This window comes from Meleagris gallopavo, chromosome 8 (genome assembly GCF_905368555.1).
Source record: "Meleagris gallopavo chromosome 8, MGAL_WU_HG_1.1, whole genome shotgun sequence".
Lineage (NCBI taxonomy): Eukaryota > Metazoa > Chordata > Aves > Galliformes > Phasianidae > Meleagris > Meleagris gallopavo.
In genome coordinates this window covers 767,044-790,133 of record NC_139411.1, presented here as the reverse complement: position 1 = coordinate 790,133, position 23,090 = coordinate 767,044, and the positions used below count along the sequence as shown (strand labels likewise).

The 23,090-nt window shown below is 41.7% G+C and overlaps 2 protein-coding genes across 4 annotated transcripts in view; one reads left to right on the top strand and one right to left on the bottom strand.

The window, feature by feature from the left end:
• Positions 1-23,090, top strand: part of NRG3 (neuregulin 3) — a 357,744-nt gene that overhangs the window by 61,778 nt on the left and 272,876 nt on the right. The window lies entirely within an intron of this gene.
• Positions 10,660-23,090, bottom strand: part of LOC146543825 (uncharacterized) — a 44,147-nt gene continuing 31,716 nt past the window's right edge. Inside the window, exons 2-7 of the mRNA XM_085229089.1 lie at positions 11,974-12,116; positions 11,748-11,807; positions 11,566-11,642; positions 11,264-11,342; positions 11,054-11,100; positions 10,660-10,801 (exon numbers count right to left, since the gene is read on the bottom strand). Of these exons, the coding sequence (XP_085085215.1) occupies positions 10,660-10,801; positions 11,054-11,100; positions 11,264-11,342; positions 11,566-11,642; positions 11,748-11,807; positions 11,974-12,116 (548 nt within the window). The remainder of the gene's footprint in view (positions 10,802-11,053; positions 11,101-11,263; positions 11,343-11,565; positions 11,643-11,747; positions 11,808-11,973; positions 12,117-23,090) is intronic.

Here is a 23,090-nt window from a genome sequence, read left to right as displayed (position 1 = left end):
AATGTGCTGTGAGATATTTTGAGAAATTTCCTGAGTCAAACAACCAAAGATAACCATGTCTTTCAAACTGGAGTTAAATATTAGGTGCTATATATAAATAGAAAGCAATGTTACATAAAAGCTGCACTGTTTGCTGGAGGTAATAGAAGATAATGTAATTTAAAGCTGCTTAATTTCTTAGCTATGTCTTTTAACATATTGACTGTTACTGATAGAGAAGCAAAATGTATTTATGTGGTGGATGCAAATGTGACCTTTGAGTGAGGCTTGTGTTTTGCGTTCTATCATTTAAAAAAAAAAAAAGAAAAAAGCAGCCTGTATCTTCTGTTTTCAGGACTGCCAGTGTCTCCTGAATCTGTTTGCTTATTTTTCCTTAGCACAGATTCCAAACACGTTACTCGTTGTCACAGTTACCATTTCAGTTGTTTACTGGGAGAGGCATGCTGATGTAATTACGGAGGAGGGAATGGACACTTTTAATCTATGGCGCTTTCTTCCTTAAGTCCTTCCAGTGGCTGTCCCAGCACAATGACAGCGCAGGCAACAGCAAGGAAAAATGTGATCCTATTATTTTTGTAGAGTGCTCTGAGGCATGGCATTAGAGAACAGCACTATTTCTGCGAAGCCTGAACATCTCCAGTATCACACCCTCATAAATTAGATCTGGCTTCATTTACTCTCTAAGTCAACTACAGCATCCTAGCTGGGAGCTCTTCAGAGAAATATTAAATTATGCTAACTTCGAATTTGACCCATCATAAATAATTAAGTAATGTAATTATTGAGGCTGTTTCCCTGGATGTGTTAACAGCAGGTTTAGCATTCAGGTTTATAAATCTATGTCTCTTCAAGATCCTTTCATCATTACACCCTCAGATACGATTTGCAGTGGCGCAAAAAGGATCTGATTTAAGTAAAGCAATAGTTTTCAATAAAATAAATTAAATTAATATTAATAATTACATACTGAAAACAGCCTACATGAAAGGCTAAAAATGTATCACATGAAGATAATCTCATTATGTTCTTTACTGAGAAGTTTTGTATTTCATTCTCCATAAAAGCATTAATTTTTGTGACTTAGAGCAAGACAGTCATTACCTGTTGTCAATTGGCATGGCAATAGCTACGAGGAACTTAGTACATTTATTTATACCATGGATTTTTTCTCTAATATTCATGTAGTGGTTTGGTGTGTGTTGTTCTATTTTTATTTTTTCCCCAGTTCCTTCCAGTTCTCTCTTTGGTTAGCAGACCAGTTGACTTGGTTTGACTTAATAAGGTGTTCAGAATGGAAAAGATGGAGATGCTAGTTTCTGCATATTTCAGATACTCTGCTTCCCATTTGTTGAACAGAAGTATTCAACTCTGTTTTGTTGAACACAGTGGTGTCAGTGCTAGTGGCCAATGCAAAGAACAGGGAACACACCCACATTTATACATGTCCTATTTCATTGTTCTTTTAAGTGTATAAGCAGGTGGTGGATGGCCCATCCCTGGAGACCAGGCTGGATGTGGCTCTGGGCAGCCTGGTCTGGTGGTTGGTGATCCTGCACATAGCAGTGGGGTTGAAACCAGATGATCATTGTGGTCCTTTTCAACCGAGGCCATGCTGTTATTCTGTGATATATAAAAATATATATTTTTTTCTTTGTCCTTACGTATATGTATATATCTTTGTAAAAACTCCTCTCAAGGCATGGCACCTTTCAATCTGGACAAGCTAGTTATGTTTAGAACTTAGAGCATTCTAATTTTGAAATTGAAACGCTTAGGCATCTTAGTGCTTGCAATCAAAGAGACATTGCTTGAACTGAGACTCTTTGGTCTGGGTTTCTTCACTCCATTGATCAGAGTGGGAGTTAAAATCTAACCAGTCCATTTGCTTTGTGCCATTGGAGTTGATTCTTGTGCAGTTGGTCAGGATGCTGAGAATCAGGAAGCACATAAACATGGATGCTACTACTTCATTTTTTATGTCTGCTGTAGTTTGGGGTCAGGAACATAACATTTCTTTATACCATTCTAATCGAAAGTGTGGCTATTGACATTTTAAGGTCCTTTCTGCTCTACAGGCTCCATTTACCTTCTCCTCACTCTCCCCTTCCACTCCTTTTCTGAAGGTGCTTGAGTGTGTCTTATAATCATAGGGCCGCTTTCACCTTTAGGAAGGGTGAACACTTTCAGGACAGATTTAATGTTTTCCCTTTATGGTGGTTTTGTGCATGGCGGGGAGGGAAGGGGTCGGGAGTGCAGCCAGTTGTGCGGAGTGCATCAGTCATACTTCTCAATTTTCTGACTGATAGTATTTGGCTGACTTCACACAGCATACGCAATGCAGTCTTGGAAGAGGGTGTGTGAGCAGGGGGAGCTGGTGTGAGAGGCGGCCTGCCCAGGCAGCAGCCACTCGGCTCTCCCTCAGTCTCTTATTCATAGAACAAATGTTCCTTGTTTGTGTGACGGCGCTAATTGAAAGAGCTGTTCCAACTTTAGGAGCTGCTTGTTTGCTTGTATTGCAGACAGTAACTTCTAACTTAATAAACACAACAGACAAATGTTCAGGAGCTGCAGCAGCAGTGTAACGCTGTGTTGTATGTTTTTTTTTTTTCTTTTTTTTCTTTTTTTTTGGAGTGGCGTTGTGAATCCAAGGCACAATCCCCATCTGCAGTCAATCTGTAAGCACTTACAAGAAGCAGTTCAGATTGCTTCTGGTCCCTGATCTTTTGTGCTGTTACTTTAAGTGAAAGATAGCCACGTCTAGATCATAGAAATATAATTCTGGTACATTCTGTGATGAGCTGTTGCAGTCATTAGTTTCCTAAATGGTTTTACGCTTTTCACATAACTCACAAAAAAGGAATGGAACTCCTATTAGCTGTCAGTTGTCTCCTAAAATTAAGCCATCTTAATGCAGTTATTTATGGATTTATTCCATTTAAAAGTTACAATTATGTGCAAGTATCCTAAGCTGGCCTGGATAATACATATCAGAGATGTTTAACTGTGACACAGGATAACAGCCATGTAGAAGTGTGGCCTGCAGGGTTAGCTGTGTGGGGGTTGCATGGCAAGTGGAGGAGAGCTTTGTGCTTTATTCATTTCTACGAGTCCTCTTTCAACACTGCATCGTTCTTTCATGCAGTCCTCAAGCATTGATCACCTGCTATCTGGCAGTATGAAATTCTCAATTCAAGTTACAGATTTAATCTGTAAAAGGAATTGTGGCCGAGGGTGTTTATGTTCAATACAGTTGGTTTATTTCAGATGGGAAGAGAAATCAAGGTGCTTGGATCTCTAAATGACTGATCGCTTCTTAGCAGTACTCTCAGGCACCGTGAGCATGATTTGACCCTAAACCAGGTTCAAGATTGATCTTATTAGCAGTATAGTTTTGCAAACAGGTAAATCATCTGACAACAGCAATGAAAACCAGAAAACTGATTTTTGTCAGTGTTACTGGAGCAGAAATTTCTGCTTCATTGTTTTACAGCACTTGACAATTTTCTTGTGCTACAGTGCACATTTGTAGTTATTAAATCTTACTAGAAGAGAATGTATCTTTGCTCTCCACTCCATGATAGCTGGGCAGGCGTTCTAAAAGTCTGGAATGGTGATACCATCTGGAAAGCAGTGTCAGGGTTAATACCGTTAGTAGCGTATCCTAGTCTTTGTCACTCCTTAATGATTTCAGTAGAAAATAGCATTCAAAATTAATTAGTTGATAGATAAAGAAAACAATATTGATATTGTTAACAGTAATAATAAAACCAGCTATGTATACTAATACCAGTTATACTAACTCACTCTCTCTGGAATTTTTGGTATCTAAACCATAGATCTTTATCCCATCCCCAGTCTCGTACTATTTAGTACTGATAACCCAAGTGAGCATAGATGTTCCAGATATAAATGTTTAATAACGATATTGCTATACCAAGTAATTTTCTATATGATTTGTGTGGATGCCAGTGTTTTCTGTTAGCTGTGCGTTTGTTTGAAACTTATTGGAAGTATCTGGCAACATGTGCTGTTTAATAAGTAATCCATCCCTACCAGCCAGATACTGTTTTGAAGAAGTATACTTTATAGTTTTTTATAATTGTTTTTTTTCTTTACCACAAATAGTTCTTGCTGATTGCATGAGAATTACTGCAGTGTGATCGCATGGAGGAGAGTTTTGTGATTTGTCATATATATATATATATATGATGTGATTCAAAGCAGCCTGTACTCATTTACTGAACTTGGAGAGCAGTTTCACTGATTTGGGTTCAGCCTGATCTAGTGTCAGGCTCAGAGAAGGACGGCTGCAGACTTTGTTTTTTTTGTTTTTGTTTTTTTTTTTGTTTTTGTTTTTTTTTGTTTTTGTTTTTTTTTGTTTTTGTTTTTTTTGTTTTTGTTTTTTTTGTTTTTGTTTTTTTGTTTTTGTTTTTTGTTTGTTTTTTGTTTTTGTTTTTGTTTTTTGTTTTTGTTTTTTGTTTTTGTTTTTTGTTTTTGTTTTTTGTTTTTGTTTTTTGTTTTTGTTTTTTGTTTTTGTTTTTTGTTTTTGTTGTTTTTTTGTTGTTTTTTGTTGTTTTTTTGTTGTTTTTTTTGTTGTTTTTTTTTGTTGTTTTTTTTTTGTTGTTTTTTTTTGTTGTTTTTTTTTGTGTTTTTTAATGATCCTTCTTTATGTCCAGCATCCTCTATTGTCCTGCCATGTGTAGCCATGTGGTATTCTCTGCTTCTCCCGTTGCAATGATCTCCTAGGAGCATTGGCCCTTACCTACCTTCCCCCTCCAAATAAATTAAACCTGTTGTGTTTGAATAGCAGAAGTAAGTCACGCAACTTAACTTTTTAGGAACTTGTAATTATTCTTGCAAGCACAGCAGAATCTCAGTGCAAGCGCGGATGATTTGAGAGGAATGATTAGTGTGCCAAAGGTGCGATGACAACCGAAAGGATGCAGTGAAATGTTCCAGCTTCCATTAGAAAATAATGACTTTCTTGGCTGAGTACAACTACTTTAATTAAATACCGCCAATTCCTAGTCATCAGTGAACCTATGAGCCATGAAATTTGATTGCCTCATCATAGACTGTTCTCTTACATGTTTCAGACCAAAATGGTTGTGCCTACCATTTCCAGTCAAAGATGGTGTACAGTTCTTCAAATACAACTGTAGTATTTTTGAAGCTGAAAAAAATTTTCAGAATAAGTTGCCAAGTGATGGACAAGAACCGGTAGTTAATCCTGCTGTTTTTCAAGTCAGCAATCTGATGTGCCAGCGGGAATCTTGCCGGGCTAAGATTTGTTGTCTGGTCAGCAATAGAAATGTAATTGCTTCTTTCTTGATTGGCTTCATCTCTTATTGATGGCTTTTACCATCAGGGAAGCTAAAGGGGAAAAAATCCTTAATGGAATAAAAATATTCTCAAAAATGAAAATTATTTGAATGGATTATATTCTAGTCTTATTAAAAGCATTTTGGAAACCACTTGTAATGGGTTCTGCTCTATTACTGATAGCAAAGCAAGTGGTACAGCTTTCCATGCACAGACTTGTAGCAAAAAATAATAAATAATGGATCCTGTAGTTGTACATTTTTACATGAGTATAATTTGTTAGCTAGAGATTCAGCCCTAGTTTTCTGTGGGTATATATACCCTCTAGCTGCTTGCAGAATCATTATCAGATTTAATTGATGTCTGGGCTATCATGGCAAATGTAAAATTATGAGAATTGCAAACTTCTACTTGCAAATCTTGAGTTGTTCAGAGCTCACACAGTTTGATAAGACAAATGGAGTACTTCCACACTAGTAGGTCATCACAAAAGTTTAGCAGAAAAGGGAAGTATGGGCAGCATTTATAATTGAACAGCTTTGGGCCTAATTCTATTCCCACCAAAATGGGAAAGGAAAACAACTACAGTTTGCTTACACAAAGAAAAATAGCAGCTGGGAAACAACATGACTTCAGGGATGTGGCAAAGGGAGGTGAATGTATTTTCGGCTTCTGTAATTTTTTTTGTTTTCCATCTCAGGTGAGTAACTGAACTAAGAATTCAGTGTTTTGGAATTCACTAAGTGTCAAAAGAAAAGAAAACACCTAGAATTTGGTATTTAAGTGCAAGATATGAAGTTCTTAACTAGAATAGTGTTTACAAAGGATCACAGCAAGTAATATGTTGAAACAGTTTCGGTCAGTCCTGATCAGGCTATTGGCTAGATAGAAATTGCATTGAGATATTCTTTCTTTGCAGTGCATATGTTATACCATTTTTCATTTTAAGATCTTGTGGCTTCATAGACTGGGATGATTGTCTTCTCCTTTTAAAAAGAATGTGAAACTGAGTTCTCTTAAATTCTCAGTCTTCCTGTCTCATATCCAGTTGATGGAAATTGCACCTGGAAAGCTGTCATGTCAGAAATTTGTGAGCAGCTGGAACAGTGGGCTCACCTTAAAGGCGTGAGATGATAGTACAGAAATGGGTGCTACAATTTTGTCTGTCTCTTTTAAGTATGGTTATAATAGTGTGCATTAATGTGAGCTTTTTAGCTGCGTTTAGAAATCTGGAGGACTTGCTAGCAGGGTTGCTCTGTTAGTAACGCCTCCTATTTTATTTATTTTATGTTGGTCCATAATGTTGGAAGTGGATGTTGGTGGTATGGTGGTAATTTTGAATTTTCCCATCAGTATTGCATTACTACTTGTTGCTGTGTGACAGAAGGCAGCAGAGGGGCAGTCTGACAGAATGGCATCTGACATGGGAGTGTGGATGAAGCACAGGTGTGTCACTCAATTCCTTCATGCAGGAAAAAAATGGCACCTGTTGTCATTCAGCAATTCTTCCTCAACTTTCAGGGAGACTAAATGGTGGATATGAGCACAGTGAGGTGATAAATGGTACGTTTCAGAGTAAAAAAATTATTATAGAGCAAGAAAAGGTTTTCCTCTAGAATGAACGATAAAGTCTATGTATTGGTTGCACATGCTTATATTGTATGTTATCATATTAAGTATGCTTTGGTAAATCTTGCTAAAATATTTATTTGTACCAGAAACCTCTTAAATTCTACAAGAAGTATGAGTAATAATGCTTACAATAATGACTATGATTTAAGAAATGGTAACATTCTGCAAGTGGCTGAGGAATATGAGCATCAAGATAATCTTGGTATGGTAATAAAACTATGGTATTAAAAAAATACTGACATAGTAATTACTAAAAATGGTGAGGAAAACAGGCAGAATAGTGAGGAAAATCCTTTTTTTTTTTTTTTTGAAAGATGAGAGGAATTTCTTCTTGAGAAATTAGAGTACTTGTTCTTAACACCATTTCAGACTTCTTTAAGGCTGGCTTTTTCATTTGAAATAGTCTTTTTTAAGTAATGATGAAAAAAAAAACAAAACAAACAAGCGACCTCAAAACAAAGTGAAATGCACAATCTATCATGTGTCTCTCAGTATATTCTATTTATTTGATCTTTTTAAAACTCAAATGCATGTTGTAATATGAAGGACTTGAACAGACAATCATCAGAGAAATATGAAGACGAAAGAAACGTTGGCTGCTTGTTTAGTTCCTGGTGGTTTATACTGTTTATATGCTTACAAGCGGGAGACTTGATACACAAGAAAGAATAATAAAGCATGTGTGTTATTTAAAAGTGAAGCAGGAAGTTTGTCATGAATGTTATCACTGGACTTAAATCCAGATGTTGAGGAGAACAGTTCCTTGAGAAAGAGTACCTGCTGAATTCTATCTTATTCTTCAGACAGAGCAAGTAGATTAATTAAACAAACATCTTTAGCTTTTTGTGTCCTTGAGGATTTTTTGAAGCTTTGTTTCTGTCACAGCACTGACAATGTCAATACAGAAAACTGAAAGTTGATTAATAAAACACTGATTGAATAGACCTGAAACTGAAGCTACACTACTCTTAGAATATCAAGTTCATAGAGCAAATTTTAAAAAATATTAGGTAAAATTAATGAATATTAGGAGTAATTCAGAAGACTCTGTAGGATAGTAGGAATTTCTTATTTTAATGTCTGTCTGTAGTCAGTCAGTTGAGGTTTCTTGACTTGGATTTGTGAGTTTCATTTTCCATGGCAAATGGTAAGTAAGCTTACTGCAGGAAGGCGGTGTTGACATGCAGGCTCAAATGGGGAGTTAGATTTCCTTCTAGATCAGTGTAAGCATTCCTTGAATACTTGAGATGCAGTCATGGTGGACAAGGGTATGATTTTCAGTCAGTCTCAGCTTCTGTCTTTCAAATTGTGACCTGAAATTTGCTGACACTGTCAGAAGTGCTAATTCTTTGTTTTCATTGCTCTAAGGATGTTTGTTCTTGTTGTTTCTGAGCTATGCCTTCTGAAACTGATAGGAAGAGCCATGAGATGCGAGTTGTCCATGACTGAGTAATCAGCCTTAACTGGACTAGTAGGGAAACTTTTCTCAGGGTTTTCATGTGGAGAATGACTTGGGGGTCCTGGTGGACGAGCAGCTATGCAGGAGCCGGCAGTGTGTGCTTGCAGCCTTGAAGGCCAACTATATCCTGGGCTGCATTAAAAAGAAAAAAACTGTGTTTGGTAAACAAGTTTACAAAGGAAAACAATTCTTTATTCCTGTAACATAAAGGTTTTAGCTCTGGAGTAGAAACTTGGTTATAGTCGCAGTAGGTGAAAGCATGGGAATGCCAACGAAGAGTTCTCCTAGAGCTCATTGAGCGGTTGTGGTGTGGTGTCAGGACCCTTCTTTGTTTTTGGCTCAAAGCTTTCTTTCCAAGGTATTTCTTGTGATAAGACTCAGACTTATCTAGGAGATGAGAGGTGGGTGTTGCTGTGTGGCAGTTGGCATCATTGTGTGGACAATAGTACATTTGAAAGCATTTCTTTGGCGCTTTTTGCCTCTGGAACAGAGTGCTCAGGTGTGTTTAATGGCAGAAGATCTGGCCTGTGACCAAGTAAGTCCAGCTTGGTATGGGAGAATTGGGGAATGAAAGCATTTTGTCCTGTGAAAGACAGGACATAGAGGAGGAGAAAAAGACTGATACTGATGTTTCACGTTATTCCTTAGGGGCAAAGAGTTGCTTCTGCCATGTATTTCAGAAGTTTCTTTTTGAAGCTCAGTGACAGTAGTAACTAAAAGAGTTTTTCCTCTGCAGTTCATACTCGCTTCGGAGCAGTCATTTCACTCACTGATAGTCCAGGACGTTCTGCTTACCAAATTTCTTACGTATGTCTTTGGAGAAGGGAGTGAGCCTCTAACTCATTGGTCATCAGCCTTGTGAAATAACTTGAAGAATTGAAGTGGTAAAATAATTTGGCCTTTGCAAGCCTTTTTCTGTGTTCATGTTCATTAGAACCATTTGGTCTTTTGGACATGTTTGCATTTTCCTATTTGCTTGCGTGGAGAAGTGGGAAGATGTCATTTGAGCTTACAGGGATTAGTGAGCTTTCACTGCATTCCTCACTACAAGTCAGCAAGGCAATCTGGGGGCGGCAGTAATTCACGTCTAAAATGTTGTCATAAGAATAATGTCAATAATCAGCATGAGTCAATTTGGGGTACCAGTTTTGGATCTGAAGCTGTTTTACTTGGCTGGCTAGGTGCTCAGTCCTGCAGTAAGAATTCCAAGTAAGCCTTCCTCAAACAGTTTTTGACCACGGCTACAGTCTGTGGCTGAATCCTAAGAAACTGCAAGTATCAAAGACAACCCATGCCACAGAGAACCCACGTGATCTGGCAGTTCATCAAGCCACGACAGCGACCCCAGCTTTGCCTGAAGGCATACCGTCAGGACAGGAACACCAGCTTCGGACAACCATGGAACAGTTCATTATTTTGTTTCACCATCTCCCTTCTCTTGGTGCTAGAAGTAGTAAGATCGGAGTGACATGTAACCATCTCTCCTTTCAAAGAGACATCAAGAGAGTCTCAGAGCAGTCCTCTCTAAAGCCCTGAATGCCGTGGAGAATTGATTGGTCTGAGTCAAATAAATATAGTCAGAACCAGTATTTCTCCCATGCACCTAGTGATAGGACAAGAAGGCCTTTAAGTTGTGCCAGGGGAGATTCAGGTTGGATGTTAGGAAATACTACTTCTCTAAGAGAGTGGTCAGGTGCTGGAATGGGCTGCCCAAGGAGGTGGTGGAGTCAGCAACCGTGGAGGTGTTCAAGAAACATTTACGTTTTGTACCTAGGGGCATGGATTAGCGGGTAATACTATGACAGGTGGATGGCGGGACTTCTTGGAGGTCTTATCCATCTTGCTGATTGTTTTGATTTCGGTTTCTACACTCCAGAATCCCACTGTCTCCTTCCCATGGTTCAACAGACGTTTGTTGATGGGGTCTAACGCCTCTCATGAACAAATGAGACATTTTGGAATGGGGGTTGATTTTTATTGATGTTATTGGTGATAGGGCTGGCACACGTAATGCCCATGCAGACCCAACGGTGTCACCATGAAGGGCTGCGGCATGTTCTGCGTTCAGAAAAGAACAGGCCTTGGTGGATTGCTGCCAAGGGCTGTTGCCAGCTCTGCAGATAGGACCCGGTTGATTATGTCCATCTGCAGCAGGACCAGGATGATGAAGAAAAGGTGCAGTAAGCCGAAGAACGCAGCCACAAGAAGAACAGTGCCACAACAAAGGGCCGCAGTGCGTTCTAGGGTCAGAACAGAGAGGGTTTTGGTGGACGGCTGCCAAGGGCAGTTGCCAGCTCCATAGATAGGACACAGTGGAGGATGTCCCTGTTCAGCACAACCAGGATGACGAAGACAAGCTGTAGCAGGCCCAAGAACAGCAGAAACTTCCTGCGCAACAAAAGAAGGTTCAGTCAGACCCAGGCCACATTTGTCTCAGCACTTTCCAAGCAAGCCCTCCAAACGTCCACATGGATCTGTGCCATACAGGGAGCAACCGAATCTGTCATAGCTACAAGCAGGGCTGCCAAAATCCCCCTCCCACCTGCTCTCCTCACCCAGTACACTAAGAAATACTGAAGCTTTCCATTCCCCTAAAAGTCAAAAGCTGCCTGATTGTCTCTGGATCTCAGGGCAACTCACCGCAGCCAGGTAGTGAGTGGACGTCTCTGTGCTGCCATCTGCTCATCCTAGAGGACAAGGCAAAGCAGGGACACGTGTTGGGGTGTGTGAAGGTTTGGTCACTCTGAAATCCTCCTTCGTCCCCACAAACAGAAGGAGGCCCATATCCTCTGCCATGGCCTTGAGGTGACCCTTCCCTCCCCAGGGCCACAGCGGAGCTTTCTGTCTTACCACTCGCACAGCCACCGTCTCTTGCATCAAGGAAGTGATGTGCTCTTCCTGACGTGTCACCTTCCTCCTGTTACAGACACTGGGAGTTTGGCATGTGAGAAGAGGCCTCGGCCGGCACCGGGACCTCTTTCCCCTCCCCCCGTGGTGGCCACAGGGACCTGAGGCAGCTGCCCGGCCTCTGCTGGAGCTACAGCGCAGGCCTGGCCTTCCCGAGCTCCAGCCGGCGGCACAGATGCCTGGGGGCTGCTGGCATCCCACCTCCCCTCTGCCTCAGATCTGGACTGTGCTGGGGCCTCACTTACGGAGCAGTGAGCCTTTTGGTGTTTTCCTGGGCCTTCTGGAGTTTCTTCATCTCCACTTCCACATCTTCTTTCAGTGCCTGGAGAAGGAAAGGGTACGGTCAAGAGCCCACCCAGTGCCTGCTCACTGGGGGCTTCCCCCATAAACGCCCTGCTCACCATTCTCTTCTTCCCGCCCTCCGTACCTTGCGGATTTTCTCCTTTTCACTGACTGCATCTGCCAGCTCTGCAGACCTCTTCTTACACTGTAAGGCAATCAGGACCAGTTATGTGGATGCATGGTGGGAAAGGGCATACCCTGCCCATTCCCAAGTCACAGCAAGGCTGGAGCAGGGCAGCGAACCCTGCGGTGCCCTGGCTCCATGGCCCAACAGCTCTGCCCTGCAGGATTTCTGCAGGCGGCTCACACACCTCTATCAGCTCCTGCAGCAGAGCAGCTGATTGAGCGCTGTCTTCCATTAGTAATTCCCATGAGTGCTCCTGAGCCATCACTTCACCTGCATGCACATTAGAAGGTAGAGCAGTGTGAGGGGCACGGTGAGGCACGGGTGATCCTATGGACAGTACCCTGCCCCAGCACACGGAAGCTCACGTGTACTCCTTTACGGCTGCGCTTCGGCACACCGGGAGTGCCACACGGGTACAGCTGCCGGCCCACAGGCATGCTCTCTCTGACCCGACGCAGGCACAGCAAGAAGGGGAGGCGAGGTCTGGCACCAGACAAGCCTCAAGGACTTTTGCCTACCGCTCAGTGCTTGCAGCCGCAGACGGATTCCAAACAGTCCTCAACCACGCTGTGGGCTAAGAAGGCGCCAGAGGCAATCTCTGCCTTCAGTCTGCTCTCCCAATCTCTCCCACCGTTGCTCAGCACCGAATGCTCTCTGCCCAGGGAGCAGCGCTTCTTATACTGTGCAGGGTGGTTGTGTCACAGTGCCCTCGCTGTGACACGTGCTGCCCTGTCCACAGGGAAGTGGCTGCTCGGCAGGTGGGCAGAGCATCAGGAGGAGATGGACACCAGGGAGGAGGAGAATGAATTAGGTATGTGAATTGGGGTTCTCAGTGGAGAGGAACATTATGAGCTTAAGAGTTGATTCAAAATAGCCTGTGTGTCTTCATTAAGGGCAGATTGTGCCCGACCAATCTGGTGGCTTTCTATGGTGGAGTGATGGCTTTGGTGGATGGGGGAAAGGCAATGCATGTCATGTGTCTGGGCTTGTGCAAAGCCTTTGACATGGTCCCTCAAGGCATTCTTCTCTCTAATCTGAAGAGGGATGGATTTGAAGGATGTCTGGTGGATTAGGAATTGGCTGGCTGGACGCAGCCAAAGGGTTGTGACCAATGGCTCTCTGGATGGAGGCCGGTCACAAGCGGTGTCCCTCAGGGGTCAGTCTTGGGACCGGTGCTCTTCAACATCTTCATCAGTGACACAGATGATGGCATCGAGTGCACCCTCAGCAAGTTTGCGGGTGACACCAAGCTGAGTGGTGCGGTCGATACATTGGAAGGAAGGGAAGCAAGTTAATCAAGGTCTATTTCAGTACAGGTTGCAGTGGATATGTGTTGACTTTCAGTTTTGACATAGGAAATGTCACAATTTAACTGCTGTCAGAATATTAGAAGCCTATATATTTTCCCATGTTGTATAATGAGCTGATATCAGTGTGAGACAAAGACTAGATATCACTGATATACCTAGTCTTATTTATGATCCCAACCAGTTTTGAAGCGCAATTGCCAGAGATGAAAACTAAATTGTTTTTACAATAAGAACTGTTTTATTTCAGGGAACGCAACACCAGTTGTTCTGTTCATAATTTACCATGTACGTCCCTGCATCTTCGTTTCATACCCTCATGAAATGAGTAATGAAGCAGTGGTTATTTTATAACTCCGTCTCTTTCCTCCTGACATTAAATATTAAAGCTACAAGCACTTTCTGAGAATTATGAGATAAGAAGCTTAGAATAAGAGTTGTTTCTTTGATAAACAAATGCTGTTGCACTAAATAGGAATTAAACAGACTCCTGTTGATTCCATTTATAAATTGTGGGGTCTTGGTAGAAAGGTGATTTGTTAATGCTGTGCTTTGTAAGAACCCTATAATACTTGAGTATTTTTTTTTTTTTTTTACTTTAAATTGCTGGAAGTAGTTATGTACTGGTAGTTTAACTAAGCTCTCTTTCCAAGTGAAAGATGCTGTGAGCAAGTAAGGAGAAAGCCGAAGAAAAGTTGTGATCATTAAATACTTCATATAAAAATGTTAAAAAAATCGTGTATAGCTATATTTTACCTTCCATTACTAAAAACGCAGTTCTTGCAGACCTGTTTTAAGTGTTGCAAGTCTACAATTTGTTATTTTCTTTCATGTGGAGGAGGATGATGAGAATGTCTGTTTTTTCTGGTATTTCCGGGGTACTTACATTGTCGGTGTTCTAAGTGTTTGTTAGGTCTTGGGGTTTATTTCAGCCAGGCAATACTGACTTCACTGGAAATGTCTTATCATATTCTCACTGCAGATCGGTCTCAAGATAACTGTCCTGAACCTAGATAAAAATCTTGCAGTTTACTGAACAGTGTTTCTGTTTTGAGGCTCATTGCATGCTATGAGGGGAAGATGATGAGTTTGTAAGGTCAGTGTGTTACACCAGGATGCCCATCAGCTGAGAACTGCTGTTACTTCAGCCAAGTGGTTGTCAAGATGCTTTTGGTCCAGTCATTACTTTGTTTTTAAGAAGTACACAAGAAAATTGCTATGGAGAGTAGAGAGCTGTTGGAGCTTGGTGTGACACTTCAAAAAGCAAATACATTGATTCTCTATTCCACCCAGTCATCTGTTGTCTGACTTTGTGTGCATAAAAGATACATTAATTTTGGACAGTGAGGTGGGTTGAGAACTGGCTGACTGGCGGAGCGCAGAGGGTCATCATTGGTGGTGCAGAGTCTGGCTGGAGACCTGTAACCAGTGGTGTCCCCCAGGGGTCTGTGCTGGGTCCGGTCTTGTTCAACATCATCATCAATGACCTTGATGAGGGGATAGTGGCCACCCTCAGCAAGTTTGCCGATGATACGAAGTTGGGAGGATTGGCTGACACGCCTGAAGGCTGTGCTGCCATTCAGCGAGACCTGGACAGGCTGGAGAGCTGGGCAGTAAGAAACCGGATGAGGATCAACAGAAGCAAGTGTAGGGTCTTACACCTAGGGAGGAATAATTGCATGCACCAATACAGGCTGGGGGATGAGCTGCTGGAGAGGAGCTCTGCAGAGAGGGACCTGGGCGTCCTGGTGGACGACAGGTTGGCCATGAGCCAGCAGTGTGCCCTCGTGGCCAAAAAGGCCAATGGCATTCTGGGGTGCATTAAGAAGAGCGTGTCCAGCAGGTCGAGAGAGGTGATCCTCCCCCTCTACTCTGCCCTGGTAAGGCCTCATCTGGAGTACTGTGTCCAGTTCTGGGCTCCCCAGTACAAAAAAGACAGGGATCTCTTGGAAAGAGTCCAGCGGAGGGCCACAAAGATGGTGAAGGGCCTGGAGCATCTCCCCTATGAAGAAAGGCTGAGTGAACTGGGTCTGTTTAGCCTTGAGAAAAGAAGACTGAGAGGGGACCTGATCCAGGTTTATAAATACCTGAGGTGTGGCGGCCATAGCGGTGAGGCCAGTCTCTTTTCAGTGGTACGTAGAGACAGGACGAGGGGAAACGGACATCAGCTGCAGCATAGGAAGTTTCGCACTAATGTGCGTAAGAACTTCTTCACGGTGAGGTGATGGAGCACTGGAACAGGCTGCCCAGGGAGGTTGTGGAGTCTCCTTCTCTGGAGATATTCAGGTCTCGCCTGGACGCCTACCTATGCGGCCTGGTGTAGGGAACCTGCTTTGGCAGGGGGGTTGGTCTCGATGATCTCTAGAGGTCCCTTCCAACCCCTACAATTCTGTGATTCTGTGATTCTGTGAATTCAAATGTCTACTATAAATGAGCAAATAAATGAGAGAGATATAATGAGGTCTTAGGTGTTGCTTCTGGGCTTCTTGTTTGGTTCCTCACTGTCTTGAGGTCATGAACATCTTCCCGTTGTTTTCTCTTTCTTTTCTGGATTTCATCAGCTCCCTGACTTTAGAAGCTCCTGGGCTGTGCTGGTTTGTATCCTGTCAACTGATGTCTATCACGTTATATCTTAGTTAATTTCTCTCTGCTTATTGCAGTGTCCAATTGCCACAATCAAATTTGTGTTATTTCTGGGTTCAGTTAAAAGAAAGAACAGATTATCTTTTAGTTGCTCTGTTGTTCCCTTCTCCTTGCTCAGCAGCTACGTGACCGAGTTGTTCCGGGAGCTGCACTATGTCTAAATAAAAATAATTCTTATTGAAATCAAGTATGCTGAAACTTGTGATATTCTGCAAATGCTTTTAGGGATCTTGAACACCACTATTTTGTTTTACTTTGGTTGTGTTTGGTGGTTTGTTTTTTTGGTTGTTAAATTTAATCACGTGCAAAATTTGTGATAAAGGAAACACACAAGATGAATGTGAAGTGAAAACTACATTTGGCATTTAGATGATTTATCTTCCTTTATGTAATCAGTGAAGTATATTGGATCAAATGATATATCCCATCACTTCATAATACAATTATAAGGGACTTTCAATGATATCCTTATATATTGTTATCTATGATCCAGTGTGATATGTACAAATATCTTTGAAAAAATTGAAAATGCTACCCATGAACATTTCCAGAAATTGTGGGGTTTGGTGGTAAATTCAGACAATGAGTTCTTCTGCTTTTTTTGAATGTTAGTGCTTGCTGGTGTTCATCTAGAAAACAATGGTAATAACTGCCTTCTGTTAGAAAGCATATGTGATTAGCAGAGAAAAGAGAAGTAAGAGTAGAGTAAGAGAAAATAGGAAGTCAACATCTGCCTAAGTGTTCATTAAAATGGTTTACTTGCAGAAAGTAGGGGTGTGAATGTATGTCTGTGACTGTGAAATTCCCATAATTGGAAACTTCAAACTAAGGAGGGGATGTAGCAAGGAGAAGAGTGAAGGGCGCTGAAAATTTTTATTTTTTTTTTTCTGGGCAGAAAGAAAACAAATAGACGATGCTGCTTACTGAAGTGTGATGTTGCACAGCAGTCAGTTCTGTGAAGATGCACTTTATTAGGAGAAAGGCAAGGGCAACATGCCTATCCTGGTGACAATGCAGTTGGTGCTCTGCATGCAGGCAGGGAAGGCAGCCCTGGCAGGTTGTTCAGCTGGTTTCACGCTCAGCCTGGCATATGCAGGATGAAATGCTTTACTTTCCTGCCTTTTAAACCTCATTGCAATGCTTTTATTGTTCTTTCATTACGATGTAAGCTGTCTTGAAGACGTAATTCTTTGTTGTGTATTGCTTCTCTGTGAAGAACAGATGTGAGTTTAAAAATAAGGAACTCACTGAAAGGGTGACATTCTAACTCAAGAAATTGTTTCTTTTGTCATTGTATTTTTTTTTTTTCCCTGCCACGTCAGAAATTTTCCTTAGTGCTTCCTTGCCAGAGGAGCATAAATTCGTAATTCAGCTAGCATGTCCCTTTAATTAAATAAGGATCTATTATAACAGTAGTAGTTTTCTTGTTTTCCCTTTTCCGCTGTGAAACCTGCAGCCTTCTCTCTCCTGTTAAGGAATGCTATGCAGATGCCATCTAGAAGTCTAGAACTAAAGACAGTAGGCTCTGTCCTACCTGACAGGCACGTCCATTGGTCTGCTGGGAATGCAGCAGCGTGCATGTTGGGAACCTCCTCTGAGAGGGGCTGTGGGCTCTGCTTGCACATAGCATGCAGTGCTTTCATTGGGCCGTGCCACGTGACTTCTCTTCTGTTAGTGCTGCTTTCATTTCTGTTTGGCAGGGAAATAAGTCTGAGTTGAGTGGTGGAAAAGTGGAGGGCTAATGATGGCTGTTGCTTTCAATTTACAGTACTAGCATGGAAAGAACTCGACGTTTTATGTGGTTATGGTAACAAAAATATGTCAAAATAACAAAGGTAAAGATATTTTCAAGAAAAGAATGTTTAAAAGTAGGTATTTTCTAGTACTGTCAAAGACTTTGGAGCAGAAACATGCTAATCTTATAAATATCAGACCAGTAGGGAGTTCTTTGGGCCTTTTTAAAACTTACTTTAAAAGTCAAATGTGTCTAGTCTTCCTTGATGCTAATCGTATGCAGCTACAGAGAGAAGAATTGATTTTTATTTCTTTTTTGTATTGATGTGGCTATTTCTGCTCAAGTTGTAGAGGCAGGACATGTTTCTTATTGATTTGGCCCTGAATTTCCCTGATTAGTGCTGAGCACAAATGACAGGGAGGGACTCTCAGAGCGAGTTGGGAGCAAGCAAGGCACCGAGCCCCACAGTGTTTGCAAGGGCTTCCTTGTTCCTTTTCAATATGAATTGTACACGGGGTTACATCACAGTGATTAGAACAGGAGTCAAATGTTACTGCGTGACCTGCACTAAGCATGCTCTCCTCTGAGTCTCTGCATAATGGCAAAGGAAGAGATTTGTACTGTAATACAGAGGGAGTTTGATGGGGCTGGAACTTTGAACTGGACTGGAAGGGCTTTGCATGTCCAGAGGATGTTGAGCTTGTTTCTTATTAGAAGGTCGAGTGAAAAGGAAATGAAGAAAAAAATGTGTTAGGAATAACACTTAAGGCCCATATAGGGCAGACTTGCCCAGTAACTTTGCGTGCTGTAGTGTCCAACATGAGGCTGAAGGCAGCTAGGTTTTCACATCATGAATGCTTCACTGATATTCACCCTGGGAAACAGGCTGTTGTAGTGCTGACGTTGGTTTGAACTTGAGTGTCCTGGAGACATGAAGATATCAAAAAGATACAGGACACCTTGCAGGATGGGGTGTTTTTCTCTGGAGAAATGCTAGATTGCATTAGGCCAGATTTTCTGTCACTGTAGTTGAATGACTTCAGTGCTGTGACCTGTCATGGCTCCTACTATGCTTTCACAGCAGAGAACTTGGTGCTTTGATATCTTCTGAGTTTTGTTTCATTCGTTTTTCAGACGTGAACTTGTTTTAATATATAAGCTTGCCTTTTTGAAGCTTTGGGTTGATGACAGCAGAAACATGAGTATGTCTTTCAAAAAGAACGAAATCTTAAATAAGATGCTGTGTCATTCTGTCAAGTGCAGCCTTCCAATGGCATGATTGTTCTTCAACTCACTCTTGATGCCAGAAGATGAACTTGTGGCTTTAAGCAGATCTAAGCCACGTTGTCAGCATGTTCCTTTGTGCTATCATCCTTAAAGAAAAAAATCTTTATTCCTTTGTTGTACTCAGTTCAAGTCAGAGAGATAAGACTGAAACATCTCTACTACGTGTGTAATTTAAAAATTGGAGAATATGGCTTACACAGTAATCAATAAAGTGTGAATATAAAATGGTCAGGACAACAACTGCGTGATACAGAGAAATAGCAACTTCTCATTCTCAGAGGCTTGGTTCAAGCTGAAATATAACAAATCAGAAATAAAATTACGCTATGGGGGCATAAGTACTACTGAATTAAAGAGCGAACACGCATAGTACCCCAGTGCAGTTGGGAAATACTAAGCACTACTCCCATCTCTGGCTTTCTGTTCAGATTAGCTATAGATTCGCAGGCTGGTGCTTGGTTGCTGGTCATCCTGTACCATTGGGACAAACCTAGTGCACAGCAGGAAGCACACGGTGTTAGTGAATTCCTCGTGATGCCCTCCGGAGGCAGCTGTTTCTTTTGAGGCACACTTAGTTCTGTGCACAGGTATGGAGGGTCTGGGCAGCTTCAGCTGGGCTCCAGCTGGTTTCAACTCGTGAGGCTGGAGCCCAGCCAGCGCCTTCTCTTCTGTTCTGGCAGGCATTGCTGCTCTGGGTGCCTTTTGAGGAACGTATTCTCTTAGAGTTGAAATAAATGAGCTGAATTTTCTGTTATTTTTCTAATAGGGTCTAATTTTCTTTGGGAGAAGCAAGCTGCAAATGGATTCAACACGCCATCGATCTAGCCTCCAGGAAATATATTAAACACGGATTCAGTGTGGCTGTGTGCTTTTACACGTGCCCGCTTGCTTCTCCAGAAAGCTTAGGTACAAGGGCAGGGTATGGCCCTGATATTCTAACTCAGTTCAGAGCCAAGGTTTTAATTACACCTCTGAAAGAACTATGAATCACCTTGTTGAAACATTGGTTAATACCTCAAATAATTAGGTGTGATAAATAGAGTAAGTTGGGCACTGCTGAGTAATTGCTTTGTTTCACCTGAGAGGATTTTGCATTCCAGCAGCAGGTTAGCAATTCCCATGCACGCTTTGTATATTTGCTTGTAAACACTTCTGGACTGGATGCAGTCAGCAGTGCCCTGCAGAGGAGCACCTGGGTTATGAGGGGTGATATAATGTCTCGGTCAAAGGAGAAATGTTCTGTTTGCATGCCATTGATTTCAACGTGAGCACTGGTATTGTTTAAATAAGGAGGTATTAAAATAAACTCTGATTTATCAGCAGCAGTGGAGCATGAATGCTCTCTGCAGCTTGCCAAAGTCATCTGATGGAATGCTGCAGAATTTTTCAGCTCAGTTCCACACACTGGAAGTGTTTCACCTGTGCGTGCTTAGAATTAGGCTGTGAAGAGGTGAGCCAAAAAGTACTGGATAAACAGTTTCAAAAATTGATGAAGAGAGTCTGGTACATTATCCTCTTGGAAGCAGGGGAGGAAACATCTGTGTGAAAGCCATGGTTCATATTATAAGGGCTGTCCTGGTGAACAAGGACAGGGGTTTAACCAAGTGATGGGGGCATGACAGTGTGTGAAGAAAATAATCTCTTCAGGGAGTTGCATTGTTAGGATAGGTTTCTTTAATACCCTCTGCAGCATCTGGCACAGAAGAATGTTTCTTAAGTTGTATCTCTTCCAAAGCAACGTGAGTTTTTAAGCTAAACTAGTAAGGCACCTGCTTCCTTCGAAGTCTGGATAAAACGTACCTCATGAGCATAAACACACTTCATGTCTGGCGGAGACTTATCAAACACTCTGATAGCTCCTTGTTCATTTTTCTGGAGATTTACATACAAAAGAAATAGGAAAGCAGTAAAAGTGCAGGACTGCTGACACCAGCATAGCCATACCATCACAAAGTGATGGAGAATGCATAATTTTGTTCCCAGTCACCTGAGCTGAAAGACATCATTAGTGAAAAATTCATTCATTTTTGGCACTGCTTCCAATGTCAAGCACTGCAAAAAGTATCACAGAAGATTCAATTTATGCCATGACAAATTAATTCCAAAACAGATCTTTGTGCCAAGTACGATTTGCTGTATTTCAAGATAAAGAGCAAAGAACTTCTGAAAGACTTGACAGAAGAGTTTAAGATCACCTTCTGTCCCCGTGTTTGAAATAAATTTGCAAACCAGTTGTTAAGTATTTTCATGTGTAGAAGCTCTGCTAGTAAGAATCATAGAATTATCAAGTAAATCGTGCTTGTTATGAGACTTCAGATGTTTCTGTCATGACAAATGTATCTGCCTTTTTTCTGTACCTCAGAGTAAAATGTGTTCTCTTGTATTTTGTGTGTTGATAGATTGAATTATTGTTTATTTTAACTTTTAGTTGCTTAGCCAAAAGAATATTTATAGGTATAGTTATCAGCACTGGAGGAAACAAAAATGTTTTATCAGTTTGGCATGTTTTCTTGAATTTTTCATTTCTTTAGCTGATTGCAGGTAATAGTTATTAATTAATCAGAAAAATGCAAGTAGAAGCACACTCTCGTAAGGTGTGTTTTACATGTTTCTATCATCCCAAGCTGTAATATATCAGCGTCCTACTTAAAGACACCTTCCCCCTGCGTGTTTCCTAGAGTAAAAAGCACTTGGTGCATCAAGAGAAGGTAAAGACTGCCCAAAACCTGGAGTGACGTAATATATATCATTGGGGAAATTGCTGTTTGCTTTCTATAAATCCATTTTTCCCTGCTGACTTTGTTGTTTCCTATTTGTGTGTGCTTGCTAATGGCAGGGCTGGCTACTATGAGTCTGGCATGCACCTGTTCTCCTCAGGGAAGGGAAGCTTTAGGAAGCCTGGCAAGGCTTCTGATATTGCGTGAAGTATTTAATTATTTGGGTTTGGTCTCATGAAAAGCTTAAAAGCTCAAGTTTTCTTCTAAGTAATCAATCTTTGATCCCTATTTGCCTTTAAGATTTTGATAGGCTTGTTTTCTCATTAGCTGTTTGCGTTTTATCTGAGTTGTTTGGGCCAGTGTAAACTTACAGAATGCTTCTCATTTTTTGTTCCTTTTTAAAAGATCAGTGATTTCAAAAGCAAGGAATATTGCTGGTTTTACGTAGGCTTTGCCTTTTTTATGAGTTCTGGCTGTCAAATTCTCTAGGTATTGTTCAGAACTACAAGCGCAAGGTTTTTCAGTGAAGTACCTTGGGTTTGTAATTTCTCCTGTGAAGAAGTGTTGAGGGAGTTGGGCTTGTTCAGCTTGAAAAGAGAAGGCTCTGGTGAGACCATTTTGTGGCCTTCCCCTTCCTGTTTTCCTGTCTGTACGTTCCCTTCTCATATTGGAATGGCTGTTTACAAGGGAGGATAATGACAGGACAAAGAGGAATGGTCTTAAACTGAGACAGGGGAGGTTTAGATTAGATATTAGGAGGAAGTTTTTCACCCAGAGGGTGGTGAGGCACTGGAACAGGTTGCCCAAGGAGGCTGTGGATGCCCCATCCCTGGAGGCATTCAAGGCCAGGCTGGATGTGGCTCTGGGCAGCCTGGGCTGCTGGTTGGCGACCTGCACATAGCAGGGGAGTGGAAACTAGATGAGCGCTGTGGTCCTTTTCAACCCAGGCCATTCTATGATTCTATGAAAATTGTTTGTCCCGTATATCAGTTGATGGTTTGCTTATTCCATCTACGAGGGCTTTTACTTTCAGGTAGAACAGAACCTGATACTGCCTCTTCTGGAGGAACTGTTCTCTGGGCAGACTTGATCTGGTGCTGGTGACTAAGTCACTCTTTACTGTCCTTCAGACAGAAAAACGTCATACAGGCCTGGTTTTTAGTATCTCACAGGGAAAGCAGGCTGAGTACAGCAGCCTGTAAGTAAGAACACATTTGATCTAGAAATGTGAATTTCACTGCTCAGCGAGGACAGCCAGATTAGAACACATATTGTGATGAATGCTTCATGTGCTTACTTTCTTCACTGTGTTTACAAATGCCAAGGGAATGGAAGAAGGCTTTTAGCTTACAGGCCGAAGCACCCTTGTTTGTTCGACTGTAGCAATGGAAGCAAAGGGTCCTGGTGTTTCAGTCCTTACATTTGTGCGCTGTGCCAACGTGCTACTTGAGCCTGCTGCTTTCTTTCATTTGGGATTGTCATCACTAACAGGCACATGCTCTGCTATCCCTTTAGATTTGGAAAGAGGTCTGAAATGTGGAACTTGGAGGTTTGAGAATCAGAAAACAAAACATTTGAGAGCACTAGCAAAATATCTGAAAGTAGCAAGCGC